Raw genomic sequence first — 15,301 nt, 5'->3', positions numbered from 1 at the left:
GGAGCCTTTGTGGTCACAGAACAATAGGAAATGAGCGGGAGGCCTCGACGTGTCACATGTGGTGCCTTTGATTAACATACTAGACTTGTTTGTGTAACAGGATCTCGGGGCGAGGCGAGAATACCAAAAAGTGAATCAGAGTGTTGCAGGGGGTGCAAAAATGTTTTAATTCAGGGCAGCACATGCGACTGATTGAGTCTTACTAATGCAAAACACACACAGGATGTCTTAATTTGCACTGTAGGCACTCGGAGAACAGGCAGCCTGTTCAACCCAGAGTTTGACTGGATTTAATAAAATAAACATTAAAAATGCCTTTAGTGTCTTTACAACATTGGCTCCTCCAACATGTGATAGATATACAGTCTCTTCATTTGTATTTGGCGCATATAAAACAACCGGAGAGTCATTCTGATGAAGTGTGCAGACTGTGCAGTGCATTCCCTCATTCGTCCGACCTGTTTGGTAACAACAGCAACTTTTAAGATGAATCAGTCCAACAGAACATACAAGAGGCAGGATAAGGCCGAAGCCTAATGTGAGGGATGGTTTTGGCAAATTCCAGTCTTTGTTCACTGTTCCCGTACTGGGAGTGGTGACTGATAAAGCTTTACTTTTTTTTTTTTTTTTTTTCTTTGCTGGCATTCGGGAGGAGTGTGTGTGTGTGTGTGTGTGTGTGTGTGTGTGTGTGTGTGTGTGTGTGTGTGTCAGTACAATGTACACTGAAGTTTGCTGAATATCTTCATTGACAGTGTGATGCCTGGCTGTGAACTCCCACCACTGCCTGGTATCTGAAGGGTGGAGGAGGGGTTGTTGTTTAACTTCACAACAGCCAGTGGGTGCTACTGCAGGTGATGGTGTTTATCTAAAGAAAACACGAGTGTGTTGTTCCTGCAGGGTTTTGTGTCCGTACAGCCTAACTTTACGTTGTTTTTGTCATAATGTAGTATTATCCTAATAATTATTACAGCATAGCATTCAGTTTTATCGTACAGTTCCTTTCATATCAGGCGTCCACACGAACATCTGCGTGAAGTGTGTGGCTTTACGTTTAGGTGACAGCAGAGCGAATTGGGTATAAATCTGTCCACGTTTCTTGTCACGAAATAGGAGGAAGCAGCATTTTCTCATGAGTCAAGCGACCTGCTTCTGCAAAAACCCTCACGTTACTGTGGAAAGTTTGAAGCACCCCTCCCCCCGTCTCCACATGGTGGCCGATGCGTGACGCGAGAGCGTGGAAGAAGGGCCGCACCTCAAGTGGGCTCGACGCGGCGTCCGCATATCAAACGGTGCCGTTAATGCGGCCTGTTGGTGATAATCAGCGCAGGAGCAGCTTACTTATATCAAAGACGCTTTAGTTATCAACAGGCTAGCTGCAAGTCCGTGAAGTCAGCACTGGAAAAAAAAAAAACTTAATATCAGACTTCACTACATGAACCATGGAATTGTAACCTGGGTGACTTAAAATGCAAATTAAGCCCACATGACGGTGATTAAATGCCCGAGACGGTCATACCTGTCCAGGCTAAGCAGGCTAGTCAGGACTTAGCAAGGTGTCTTAAAAGCATATTAGCCAGATAACGCGACACGCCGCACGCGTTTATTGACGCGCATTAGTCAACAGCGCGAGCGTTAATCTCATCCCTCTCTGTTATTCGCGACCACGTGACCGCCCCACGGGCTTTTTGAGGTTGCCGTGCACGCGCTCCATCTTCCCCTCGCAGAGTCGTTGAGGCGCGCGGGTGGCAAAGGGGGGAGAGAGAGAGAGAGAGAGAGGGAGGGAGCGCGCGCCCCGGAGCTCAACAGCTGCACACAGTGAGGACTCGTTAAGTAGAGCAAATGTGATTCACGTTCAGACAATTGAATAGGTGAGCTGCCCACCGGCCAGGCGCTGAGAAATGAGGGAGCAGCAACGAATTCAGTCGCTCGTAGTATCTGTGTCATTAATAAACCGGAAATTCAGAGTTGGTAGGTATTGTTTGGTGAGTTTTCCGCGGCGGAGTCGAAGTCGAGACAACTGAAGTTTGCTACCGTTTGTGTCGTTAGAATGGAGATGACCCCGCTTTAAGGGCAACTTTGGCGACGTTAGCTTATCGTTAAAGTTGTTCAGTCGCGGTTTCTGGCGTTAAACTAATCGATAAGCAGCGACGTAAGTACACAAGGGATGGTGGGGTTTTTTTATGTGAGGCTGTGTGGTGTCCAGAAAATAACGTTATCGTGTTTGAGGTCGAGTTAGCCAACATCAGCTTCTTGAGTCCCGGTGAGTTAAAACAAACAACGTTGACACGATTGATGATCGATCATGTCGTTAATCCCTCGTGCTCTGCTTATTATGCACACACAGAGGTGTAATAGCCTCCCAGGTCAACAGCCACTGCGGTGAAGTTGACTTTCAGTGGATTTGAGATGTAAACTGTCTGTGGAGCATCTCAACAACACTGAACTAACACGAAGGGCTTTAACGAGCTTCAGTAACGAGGTGGCTAACGTCAACGCCGCCTCACACAACGCGTGCGGGTGGCCTGAGCTCACCTGGGTTCAGGTGAAAGTTAAAGCCAGGTGAAGCCACCACAGCAAGCTGAACAATGCGTGCTGAACTCGGCAGGTTATGATAACGAAAGCGACATTATTGAGGAGAAAAGGGGTGATTCATTGGAAATTTACCAGCAGTTTACAGTTGGGGTTTCCCCCTTATCAATTAGCTGCATCGACTCGTCCTGACACCGTATTGATCATATAATGTCAACTGATGAGGTGAAAAAACAAAAACTTCTACAGATGAGATCTCACAGCGAGCTGTGGCTTTTTGGCAAAGAGCCTTTGAACTAGAGCTTAATCGATTAGTTATTAAATGAATCTTTGATAATTGATTAATCAGTTTGAATAATTGCAGCTTCTTAAATGTGAATATTTTCTCATTCGTTGCTCCTCCGTCAGAGGAAACTCAATATCTTTGAATTGAGGGCAAAATAGGACATTTGAGGAGGCCGTCTTGGGCTTTGATCAACATTTCCTGACGTTTAACTACTAATCGATTGATCAAAAAACAACAACAGATGAATTGATGATGAAAGTAATCGTTAGCTGCAGCCCTGCTTTGAACCCGCTGTTCAAGTCACTCCACTCGCGTGCCAGTCAAACTAAGAGTGCGATTCAAATTTCTTAATCTGTTTCTGTGTTTGTGTAAGCGGTTCATTATACATCCTGAAAGAGCTGTGACAAAACCACACAGAGGTATTCCCAGTGGTCACAAAGCAAAAGGAAAGCACAACACGCACCTGGAGCATACCACTGTAAACCAGCACTGTGTGTGTGTCAACATGGCAGCCAAAGATCGTACGCTAGGAAACAAAAAACAGGCTTTTATATCTCAGCTGTTCAGTGCTAATCAAACTAAGCCCGTCTAACATTTCTCAGGGTGTGATCGAGAAACAAATATAGTGGTAAAACAAGAAGTTAAGGCTGTTTGTGTCAGGAAAACTTGTTATTTAACTGCAGTAATATAAACAATGTAGTTTCCAAATTAGTTTCTAAACAAAAATACATCTATATGTGAGCTGGAATGACATTGTTGTGAACCTCTACATTTATATTAACCCTCTTTAGTTGGTATGATATGAAATATGCCAAATTCTGTAGCTGATCGCTCACAAAGCTACACATGCATACGAAGGTGAAGGTATGCATGTTTTATCAGTGGCCAGAGGAAATGAGTTGTCTGTGTAGTTGATTGCTAAAAACATGCATTTCCTGTTTCACTATAGAGGAAGGCAACTCTCTGTATGTGGTGTATTTTAAACTGATTTTATCTGTAGGTTGGTAGTCGCTACCTGGTTCTGTTTTGAGACTCAGCACTGCCTAAAGACACTTTTCCCATTGTTGACAGGTTCCTAATAATCTGGACAGCGTGAACAGCAGAGAACAATGCCGACTCACTCCTTGCTGCCGTGTGTGGAGAGCCCAGATGGACTTGCTCAAGATATTCTTGTTAGTAACAGTGCAAGCATCCCAGGGCCTGGCTCTAGCATGACACCACACACCACCTACTCAGAAAAGGCTGTGTTGCAATCTGGAGGAAGTCTGCCATTATCTTGTATGTTCTGTGATCAGACTTTCAGTCATCAGGAAGAGCTAGGACCCCATGTGCTAACACAGCACCCCACCACTTTCTTTGAACCAGCTGTGCTTCGAGTTGAAGCAGAATTCAGGATCCCAGGAGAGAGGCCGAGGCCTAAACCGAGCAGCCTCCCTGTTGAGAAAGAGGAGGTTCACAGCTGTATTGTGTGTGGTCAGGTTTCACAAGATGCCAGTGAGCTGGAGACCCACATGAGGAAGCACAAGGACTACTTTACTTACTGCTGCAGTGTGTGCGGACGGCGATTTAGAGAGCCGTGGTTCCTCAAAAACCACATGAAGATGCATGTCAGACCAGGAGCAAAGAGCAAGGCCCAGCAAGACCAGGAGACCCCGGTCACTGTCAATGGCATTGTCCAAGACCCTGTTCCAGAGCCTGTAGTCACAGTTTACAAAATGTGTATGGTCTGTGGGTTTTTCTTCCCCGACCACGACAGCTTGGTTGAACATAGCAAAGTACACAATCGAGAGGTGGAGCCTGGCAAAGATAAAGACAAGGAGAACATGGCTGGCACTACTGAGTCTGTTACCAAACAAACATTTCTCCACGGTCTACAACTTCGGCCTCAGTCTACAGGGAAGAGTTTGCAGCACGAGAGGTCATCAAAATGGATTCCCCAGCTAGATCCCTTCAACACATATCAGGCCTGGCAACTTGCTACGAAGGGCAAGATAGCAGTTGGTCCAAACACTAGTAAAGATATTGGCCAGGAAGCCAGCACAGACAATGAAGAATGCGGCTCTGATAAGGAGGAGTCAAGTAATATTTGGCCTGAGGGACAAGGAGACAAAGCTACGAAAGACGTCCTCGGGAGAGAGCTCTGGTCTCGACAGCAGAGTGTAGGAGGAAACCCTGAACCACAGCGGAGGTCTCTGATGCAAAAGGACAAAGAAAGGCCGACCAAATGTGAGGAATGTCAGAGAACCTTCAGGACCTACAACCAGCTAGTTCTCCACTCCAGGGTCCACAAGCGTGAGAGAGGTGGTGAGGAGAGTCCGACTTCTGTTGATGGGAAGATGTTAAGAGGAGGCTCACTCGAGCAGGCAGAGGAGGGCTCTGAGGAGGGCTTCGAGGAAGCAGCACTGACAGAAAACCTGGTTCCAGGTAAATGTAGGAGCTCAACACACTTACGCTTCACTCATATTGTCTATACTGTGATTTAGGAATTGAATTATACAAAGAGTTTGTTACTGAGGGCTCCCTCTGCTGATGGGAGGGGTAATTACACATGGTTTTTAGGATTTTAAAACCCAAACACCAGAAAAGTTGGGATGCTGTATAAACATAAATAAGACAGAATGTGATCATTTATTAATCCTTTTTGGCATGTTCTCAGTTAAAATCAGCTCAAAGACAATATATTTAATGTTTGTCCTCATCAGCTTCATTGATTTTTGTAAATATCTGCTAATTCTGAATCTGATGCAGCAACACATTTCAAACAAGTTGGGACAGGAGCAACTAAAGACTGGGAAAGATGTGAAATGCTCCAAAAACACCTGTTTGCATCATTGCACAGGTAAACAGGTTCATTGGTAACAGGTGATAGTATCATGATTGGGTCTGCGTTTGTCTGTTTTCAAAGGTGAAGATGGTTTTGATCGCTCAAAGGTCAGATCGAAAGAATGCAGCTACTGTGGAAAATCATTCCGATCAAGCTATTACCTCACAGTTCACCTGAGGACTCACACAGGTATGTTCAACACATTTAGCTTGAATGATTAACACTAACTGTGAGAGTGCGTCCATTTACTCAGTTGTATACAGCAGGTCTAATTCTGTGGCTTTGAGACTGTGTTTATACGTAACTGTTTGTTTGTTTCAGGGGAAAAACCGTTCAAGTGTGTTTACTGCGACTACGCTGCAGCCCAGAAGACCTCACTGAAATATCACCTGGATCGGCGTCACAAGGACAGAGCTTATGTGGACATTCCCAGCAGACCCGTGCCTGTAGCGACCTCTCCGAATGACGGAAAACGTGGAAATGACAGTGAAAATCCTGCCCCAGGTAGATCCAAACTTTGGGTTCCTGGAGCAAGATCCTGCACCAGTGGAACACCAGAGGATGGATTTGATAACAAACTTGGCAAACCGCCTGTCCAGACGAATGCTGAGTGTGAGAAGTTGATTGTTCAGTCTGCTTCCCCCCCGACTGATAATACTGTGAAGGGCCCCCTGCCTGTCAACCTGAAGGTGGAGCGGGAGGAGACAAAAGACGAGAACTCTGAGGCCCCCTTAAATCTGTCCTTAAAAGTGTCTCTTTCCATCCCTGCCGGTGCAGAACCCAGACATGCACTAACTCCGTTCGCCTGTTCGTTTTGTGTGTATAAAACCATGTACCCAGAGGTTCTGATAATGCACAAAAAGCTGAGCCACAAAGACAAGTTGGACAGTACGAAAAAGAATGGACTCGGAGGCAGTTTGAAGCAAAAGCGTTTGACAGGCTGCCCCCCTGCGCTCGATGGCAAAGATGTCACCCCGCTTCCGACGATTGACCGGCGCCACCCTCGTCGGACCAAGTCTCCACCGCCCCAACCAGCAAAACCACAAGAAAAGACCCCTGTTCACCCACCTAATGGCCCAAAACGGTCCCCTATCCACGCACCCCTACGTGACGTTGTCCAGGAGACCCAGCGTCACAAACTTGACACTGATACACATCCCAGTCAGGAGTCCTCCAGGTATACGGAGCTCTTGAAGAAATCCAACACAGGACGCAAGTATGTCTTGGACCGTCCAGGCCCCCCGGACAGGGTGGGAGTCGCTGAGAGGAGTTTCCCAGCGAGAGGCGGTGTCATGTGGAACTCGGATGCTGCCAGGTTGTGTCTGTCGACCCGATTTGGGAGCCTCCCCCAGATGGATTTTGGTGAAACCTCCAGCAAGAGATTGAAGTATATGGCGCCCACAGGCAGGGAAGCTGACACCGGTGAGAAGCCTGGCTTTAGAGGGCCGGCGGGGGAGGGATCCGGCAGGCTGCTCTCCTCCGTCAGAAGCGTGAAAACCACATCACAAGGGTCGGGTCCATCCGCAGCTTCTGAGAACTTGGGTCCTTTGAAGACCACGTCTGCAGCTATAGGAGGAGGTCTGGACTCTGAGTGGAGCATGATGAACCTTCTGCGCTCCTGCTCGCCGAACGATCTGGCATCTCTCTATCACAGCACACCAGCCAACCCCGGCTATGGAGGACTGGCCAACCCCAGAGCAGGTACGCCTTAGGTTCAGTCGAACTAGGCTGCATTGTAGAGTGTCTGCATGTTCCTGCAGTTTGCAGAGTTAACAGTAAAGGTTTTTCCTCAGGGGGCAGAACTGTGCTGTACCAACACTTACCCACTCTGCCCACCCTGCAGAGGAGAGACCCCTCAGGCCTTTTCCCCAATCAACGCTATGGGACCACTGACAAAAGTACCTAAAGTGGCACCAAGGTAAAAGGTTGAAGAACACTTTGAAGTACATAAAGTTAGATCTTACTCTTTTTTTGATATTCAAACTCTGGTGTTTTCTATGAATGAAATGAAATCAAGTCATTTTTTTCTCATTCTCTCTAGATTTGAACTGTGCCGCTCCCTTATTTTGGAGAATTCCTTGTTTGATGGAAAGTTTGTTTAATATAAGAGATGGTTTGTGCTCAAAAAAGTGTCTAGGCTCCCCTAATTTAATGGTTTTTTTCCTGTTGCATAGACATTTCAGAGGCCTTAAGTGTACACTTGTTTTCTTTTCTTGAGTGGAAAAGCTCAGATCACCTCTGTTTGAAGATATTATTCCACTGGTGTGAGATTTTTTCCCCCACTCAAAACTGTTACTTAATCCATATGTGACCCACACTAACGTTCAGATATCTGTAAGTGTCTATGACATAACAGTAAAATGTATATGTGGGATAACACAAATATATCTGTAAGCTTTCAGTACGTAAGAATTGTATTAAGTAAAAACTTAAATATCGTTTGTGTGAGAAATTGCTGCTCTGGTCAGTTAACTGTTGATGTCCAGGCAGTAATTGAGCACTGTCTTATTATTTTTTTTTTCTTTTCCAAGGCACTGAAGGGTGGGTGTTTTCTGTGGACTGACTTTGTGGCTTCGGCCCGGTGGTTTACAAACAGGCCACAGTAACTAATCCTGTGTTTGCTGAAGTGGTCTACCTCATTTTGTGCTCTAGATACTGTTATTTTTGTAAAGCTGCTGTAGCGATCACGTCAGCTGAGCCTCTACACCCTGTCGTTGACGGACATGTGCTCATCAGGCGCCACGTAAAACACCAGCTCGTCTGCGACAGAACAACTGCTGCTGAGGCCGAGCCGACCTGCGGCGCATCGTTAGCTGTAACACAATATGGGTTGTGGATTTCGTTGATACACTTTGCATTTGCAAGCCCAGTTTTAAACACAGAACAGATTTCGGGGGGATTATTGGTCCTTTTGATCATCTGCTTTAGTGGTGCCTCAGATCCATAAGCTGTAAAATGTACCACATTTCACCAGTTTCATCAGTTTCTGTGTATTCGACGGACTGCGCATTCAGTCACTATTCAAGAGTTTGTTTTTATTCGCCTTGAAAGTGTTGCCATGTTTGAAGTGACAGCAGTCAGTCCCAGCTGGTCATCAAGCGAGCGTTTCCACGCGGTATGACTGTGCAGTTTGGGAAAAAAAAGAATACAAAAGCAGCTATGTTGATTAATTGTTTGATTAATTACACAATGTGAAGAAAAAGTCTCAGGTTAACTCACATTTACAAGCTGTTCAGTCTGTTGTGGAATCGAGTATTTTTGCCGCTTTTGAAAGGCACATGTACTTATGTAAAGATGAAAATATTGTTTGAGAGTTGTAACACGTTTCAATAATAAAGTAAGAGGTGAAAAGCTCTGGAGTTATGTGTGACTGGCCTCCCACTCGCCTACCCAGCAGAGGGCACATTCAGCTGCAGTTCAGGGGCTCACGTGCAGTCAGTGAGGCAGCGGTTGGTACTGTTTGATAAGACAAACCTGTCTTTAATTTGTACATCTGCCAGCTATGGATCACACACCTGTAATACCTGAAACAGCCTTTGAGTCAAATGTTTGCCTCTGTGGACGTTATTGCTGAGGGGGTTCCCATTAGGTTCTGCTCATGTTAGCGTGTATAAATACAGACGAGACAGGATCAATACATTAAAGAAGAGATAAAAACAAGATGCACACATGCATAACTCCAAAAAGACGTTGACATTTCAGCATATTAGCTAAAATCTGTTGAAACTTCATGGAAATGTATTGGATGGAGTTTGTTAAAAAGGTTCCAGTCTGAGGAAGTTCTGTGTAGAACAGAGAACCATGTTCATAACATCTTCAGGGGTCTGGCTTGTCCCCCATTTTTTAAACTGGAGACCAAGAGACACGGAGGTCCAGAGTGAGACTCGTTAGCCTGGTTTCTTTCATGGCAGCTTTAATTTGGGACTGCGGGCTCGTTCGGCTCTGCATCTGAAGAGCATGGATTCACATAAATTCAGTGTTGTTTTCACACACCCATCATTCACCTTTTCCCCTGAAGTTATTTATTATTGCATTAACTTGGGATCACTATGGGGGCAAATACTCCTCCAGTGTCTTCAGCTGATGCTTCATGTACGAGCCTCATGCCTCCATTACAACATGAATTCAAGTGTTCAGCACAAAGAAAGAATGTTTGAACAGAGTGTTTTGGACTGATGGTAAAAATGAATGTATGAATTTACATTACTGACCGTCAATGACTCAGATTGGCCACTAGATGGCAGTATTTACAAAGTCTAGATTCCAGCCTCGTCAGATTGTGGTTTCAGGGCCTGCATGCTCGGTTTGAACAGCAGACCCGTGTAGTGCAGTCAGTCAGGACAAATCTGTGCGTTGTGGCCAGTTTGAGAATGAATTACAGACCTACAGTTCAAAATACAGCAGCGTTCATCGCCTTGATCCTTAAAGACGCGTTTGTCCTCATTCCAGAAAGCTCCCCTGCTTGTTCTGCTTCCGTTTGCTTTGAAGCCCACATTAATAATTCTGCTGTGCTCGTGGTCACACCCTGATTGCTCATGTCACACAGGTGTTGCCTATCAGGTGTCAAAGGCGACACACCTGGCAGCCAAGACATCACCGATAGCGGTCCTGTTGAAAGTTTCCAACGGAGCAGTGCAGCTTTTTAAAACGTTTCCTTTGCGATTTCGTGAGAATTGGCTCGTTAAAAATCTTCCAGAGAGAGGTTTGGTAACAGCGTCTACATCTGCGAGACACGAGGACGCTATTGTTGAATTTCCACACATCTATAAACGGAGAAGGCTGACAAAACCCATCGCGGCGGCGCATTCAGTAAACAACAAATTGCAAAGGACAATCTTCAGCACACTGAACACTTTAAACTTTGATTTTTCCCCCCTCCTCCCTTTCTGAGTAGACCACATCTGTTTGCTGTCTGTTCCCCTGGGCCAACACTGTGTAATCTATTGCATTAGCTCACATTAGTGCATATCGCCCATGGGCCCTGGTAATCACAAACGCAAAATGAGCATTTCACTTAGCATCACCCTCATATTCCCCCACACTATGGCAAACTTAGCGCAAACGCATGGCAGTCGACAACAGCTCATGACATGCATCCCGTTACCCTCCGTCCCCGCGTCCAGAACGCTGCGAGGGCGTCCGTGTCAGAAGTCCCTTTGATGGGCAACGATACACTTTGAGTTCTCCCTGTTTGCTTCCTGTTCTGTATGTTTTTGTCAGTAATTTTGTGGCCCTGCAGAAATGTTAAAAAGGGAGCGTTTCTTCCAGATTTGTCCTGACCTCTACCTTCGTCTTCACTCCTTGCGGATGAATGGCACCGCAGGCTTTCCTTTCATTAAACTGCATCATCGCCGGGCTGAGAGACGCCTGAAATAATGTTTGATTTGAGACGGTAATGCAGTACAAGCAAACACGCAGCATCTCTCAAGTTACACAAAACAGATTTTATTGATGATTAGGATTTTATTTATCTCATCTTTTCATTCCCAAATACCTTGCATCACTGCCAGTTACGCACAGAGATTTCGAGAAGGACAACCGGAGAAATTAGCCATGTTTCATGCAAATCCACTTGGGATTTCTCCTTTTTTGGCACAAAGCACCTGGGGTCTTCACAGCTCCTTATCGAGCTGCTTTCATCACATTAGCTTTTGTGTGATAAGGATTCGCGCAGCAGCCATTTTGGAGCACAATTCAGTACACAAATGGCATTTTATGCTTGCATTGCCACCCATTCATCTGTTCAGAGTGTTTGGTTTTAGAAGAGGTTATCAGTTGTGGATACATTCATCTGTGACTGAGGACGTGTTCGGCAATCCCACCCTCTTTCTCTCCAGCAGTGTGACTATCAAACCTCCTGCCTCCCTCCTTCCTTGTAAAGTAAACTTCATGTTTTTCTGCTTCCCCCTAAGTGCTCTCTCCTCTTATTTTCAGTCCTTTCATCACTCATAATTGTTGCCTCCAGATTGTCAACTTGCATGAATTAGCAATTGGGCCAACAAAGCGGATACGGTCAATTGTTGAATATCCTGTCAGAATTTGAGGCAGAAAGTCTGCTCTGGCTGTGATTGCTCATCATCGTCACCCCATTCCTCTGAGGAAGAGGAGCAATGTAATGGTTCCCACAAAAACAGCCCCTGGCCTAAGGAAAGGGATTTGAGTGTCTGGAGACAACAGGGGCCATATGGAGCGGGCTGAGATAGCAAGGCACATGTACAGAATAATGGATGACGTGTCATGTTTCATGTTGCTGAGAAGCCTTCAAGAGACTTGGTTTGGGGAAATCAAAAGGCTCACATACAGCAGAAGAGACTGTTGGACCATTTAGCAGTTTTTGTTTATTTTTATGTTGGGAGAGTGCTGAACATCCATGTAGTCTTGAACAATGTGTTGCTCTGTTTTCAGTGCCTTTGGTCTGCTGAGGTTATTTGTAAATAAAAATGTGACAATTCTGGTTGACTGGTGCAGTATTTATATATACACATATATATATACATAAATATATATATATGTATATATATATGTATAATGAGCAGAACTAAAAGGGGCATAAAATAGATATGAAGAGGACTTGTTTAGTTCAAAATATTGACATTTTTCAGTCGTGGTCCCCAGAGGATAAACCCTAACGACTTTAATGACCCCTGACTTTTCCTCTATTCTCACCAGCAGGTTGACATTTGTGCTTTTCAGTAATGATCTCCTGATTTTTCTCATAGCGCCATCATCAGGTCAAAGGAGTCCAGCACTTTGCTTCATGACCGTACACCACATCACACCAATTAGCAAATGTTAGCATGCTAACATGCTAAAATAAGACGATGAACATGGTGAATATATCTGCTAAACGTCAGCATGTTAGCGTTGTTATTGTGGGCATGTTAGCCTGCTACTGTTAGCATTTAGCTCAAAGCACCGCAGGGCCTCAGTACGGCCTCACAGAGCCGCTCACATGGCTGCAGACTCTTTGGCTACGTTCCAGATCAGACACTTGTTCTTTTTACTTTTGTCACGTACTAATGCTGCCCATACAAAGAGCCACTGTTGCATACAGTATGCACAGAATTGGGACACACTACTAAATATTGCACCTTGGAATCTGACCATATTGCTCATAGGTCTGTCGCAGTCCGTAGCACGATATTTGAAGCAGAAAGAAAAAGCATGCTATGTGGAGCAGCAGCCAAGACTTTGTATGAACCCTCCTCTCAGCGGTGCTGTCGAGTGACGTATCCTCCGCTGTGCAGAGGATTGTGGGTCAGAATAGCCAGGAAGCATGCAGGCTTGCATTCTAACAAAATGTGACCTGATGCAGTAGGACATGGTGGTACATTTGACATACCGCGTGTATGGACATGTATTTCTAGCACACTAAGTAGTGATAGAGCAGATATTAGAGCGCCGCATCGCTCTTGTTTCATTTCCAGCAAATGTAAAAATCACACTGCAACAAAACACATTGAAAATCCAGAATAGAAACCGTGAAATTCACTGCTCCAAATCAGCTGCTCTGCCGTGGAGCTAAAAACTCGTCTGTCCAGAGCTCCCCAGTCAGAGGGGCACTGTATACTTAGTCCCTCCCCCCTCCTCTGTGCTGTACCTGCATGTGGAATAAGCCCAGCACCTCACCACTGTTTTTCTCCCAGTGTCAGAACTACACTTAAGTGCTGTTTCCGATACCCATGAGTAAGCCCCATAAAAGCTGCCCCATCGCCGCAGCGTTATTGTTTCTTGCGGATGATTGATTGATGGATGAGGGCTGACACTTCAATGAAGCCATTTTCACTGGCATCTCTATCCGATGATGTGCAGCGTATATTTTCCATCCACGCCTCATTGCTCGCCTGTGTCATTCCTGGAACTTCATTTACACCATGTTCCCTGAAGGACCTTTTTTAGCCCCATCTCCCTTTTTCTCTCCGCGGCTCCTCTTTTTATCTCCTCTTTTTTCCATGCCATAAAATAATGCTATTTCTTGCCGACTCTGGAGGGGCCAGGAATCATTTGCAGGGAATGATAAAACCAAAGGCATGGAGGGGTTATTTACAGGAAGTGTAACACTGACAGGGTCCCACTGTTCTGCTTTTTTCACTGTCAGATGCCAAGTCCATGCTGAGACAGGGCAGGGCTATGATATACATTTCAAACGCGCTCGACCTACACCGCGTGCACACACACAATCATTTACTGTTATCTCCAGGAGCCAAATAGGGACTTCCAACATTGCAGATTCTTCCAAGATGTTGTCCAAACATACCCGAAAAACATGTTAAAGTATATTAGTTCAATGACAGCGTGATTGAGGTGCCTTCTCCGAGACAATTGCCTGTTTTTGCTCATATGGGGAGCAGATGGTAAGCAGGCATCAGTGCGGCAGGCTTTCTGGGATGACAGCCATGAGATTCCCCCTCAGGTGCCATTGGAGCCCCTTTAGAAGGGGAGAGTGATTGGTAGGACATGGCACCTCCTAAGCAACTGTTTTTTTCTGCATCTTACAGTTCTCATCAACAAGCTACAGTGCAGTAAATATACGCACAATGTCACCTAATTATTGACTCCCTTTAGAGCACACATGGAGTGAATTATATTTTTAATTTATGATAAGGTGCTTTTCAAGGCATATTCACTGTCCATCAGACTGTCAGAGAGGAAGAGTTGTTCAGCTCCAGATTAAATGATCAAGGTTTGTGTCTGTTTGTGCTGCACTGTTTAGCATCACTCCCTAAATGGCTAACAACACTAAAAAACACTGTGTACTGTAGTTGTAAGCAGATATGAGGACATTTATAAGTGTTCATTACCGTATTTGTTGTAATCATATGCAATCATATATCCTCAGTAGCTTTAAAATCTGCTGGACATGTTTATAAGCAGTTCAAATGCTTTGGACGACTCATACATTTATGACAGCTTGAAACATTATTAACAGTTTCAAATGCTAACCTTAAGCCTAATAAAGGATTTGTGCGTGTGCATGTAAGAAATGTTGAATAATTATGACAAAGTTGTCGTAAGTGATTATAAGGATAACTTGAATTTGAATGTTAATATTTATTTATTACAACCCTTAATCAAACATGTGCATCCTTCTTTATTTAGAAAAAGGTTTTGGATAATTTCTTCTCTTCCTGTAACGATGAATTACTTTCCCTCAATGTGCTGTTGGACACTGATTATTTCTATAATAAACTCTGAAATTCACTGTTTTCAGATACCTTTGCAGAGCAGAACTGGAGAACGAGCTCTCTGAATTATGATGGGAACATTTTCATTTCATTATATTACTTCATTTACCAGTTAATACTTAGTTTTTGATAAATTCATGATTAACAAATTGTAAGATATATTTGTATTAATTCATAATAATTTCACATTGTGTTGTAACAGCTTTCTGTGCAAATCACTCAAAGGTGAAAGTGTTTATAGATGTTTAAAAGTCTGAAATATATATATTTATATGTGATTACAACTATGTTATACTGTGCTATCAAACTGTTTAACACCTCATACAGCAGAATGAGTCACTTACAGAATAAACACTTTAAAATGTCCTTATACTTGTTTACAACTACATTATAGTGAGCTAGAAGCCATTAATTGTGTATAGACAGCCAATAAATTCTAAACAGAGGGAGTTAATTTACTCTGCAGCTCTTAGATGT

At 44.5% G+C, this 15,301-nt stretch overlaps 1 protein-coding gene across 1 annotated transcript; it reads left to right on the top strand.

Moving 5' to 3' along the window:
• Positions 1–1,828: 1,828 nt before the first annotated feature.
• Positions 1,829–8,977, top strand: znf217 (zinc finger protein 217). Its single transcript, XM_076741401.1, has 6 exons — positions 1,829–1,968; positions 3,887–5,239; positions 5,721–5,828; positions 5,961–7,340; positions 7,433–7,557; positions 7,681–8,977. The coding sequence occupies exons 2-5, from the start codon at positions 3,925–3,927 to the stop codon at positions 7,543–7,545; spliced, it is 2,916 nt and encodes a 971-aa protein (XP_076597516.1). The 5' UTR covers positions 1,829–1,968; positions 3,887–3,924; the 3' UTR covers positions 7,546–7,557; positions 7,681–8,977.
• Positions 8,978–15,301: the final 6,324 nt, after the last annotated feature.

The sequence above is a fragment of the Chaetodon auriga genome, chromosome 10 (genome assembly GCF_051107435.1).
Source record: "Chaetodon auriga isolate fChaAug3 chromosome 10, fChaAug3.hap1, whole genome shotgun sequence".
Lineage (NCBI taxonomy): Eukaryota > Metazoa > Chordata > Actinopteri > Chaetodontiformes > Chaetodontidae > Chaetodon > Chaetodon auriga.
Note: the sequence above shows the minus strand (reverse complement) of the source record. Positions and strands in the feature narration are given on the sequence as shown.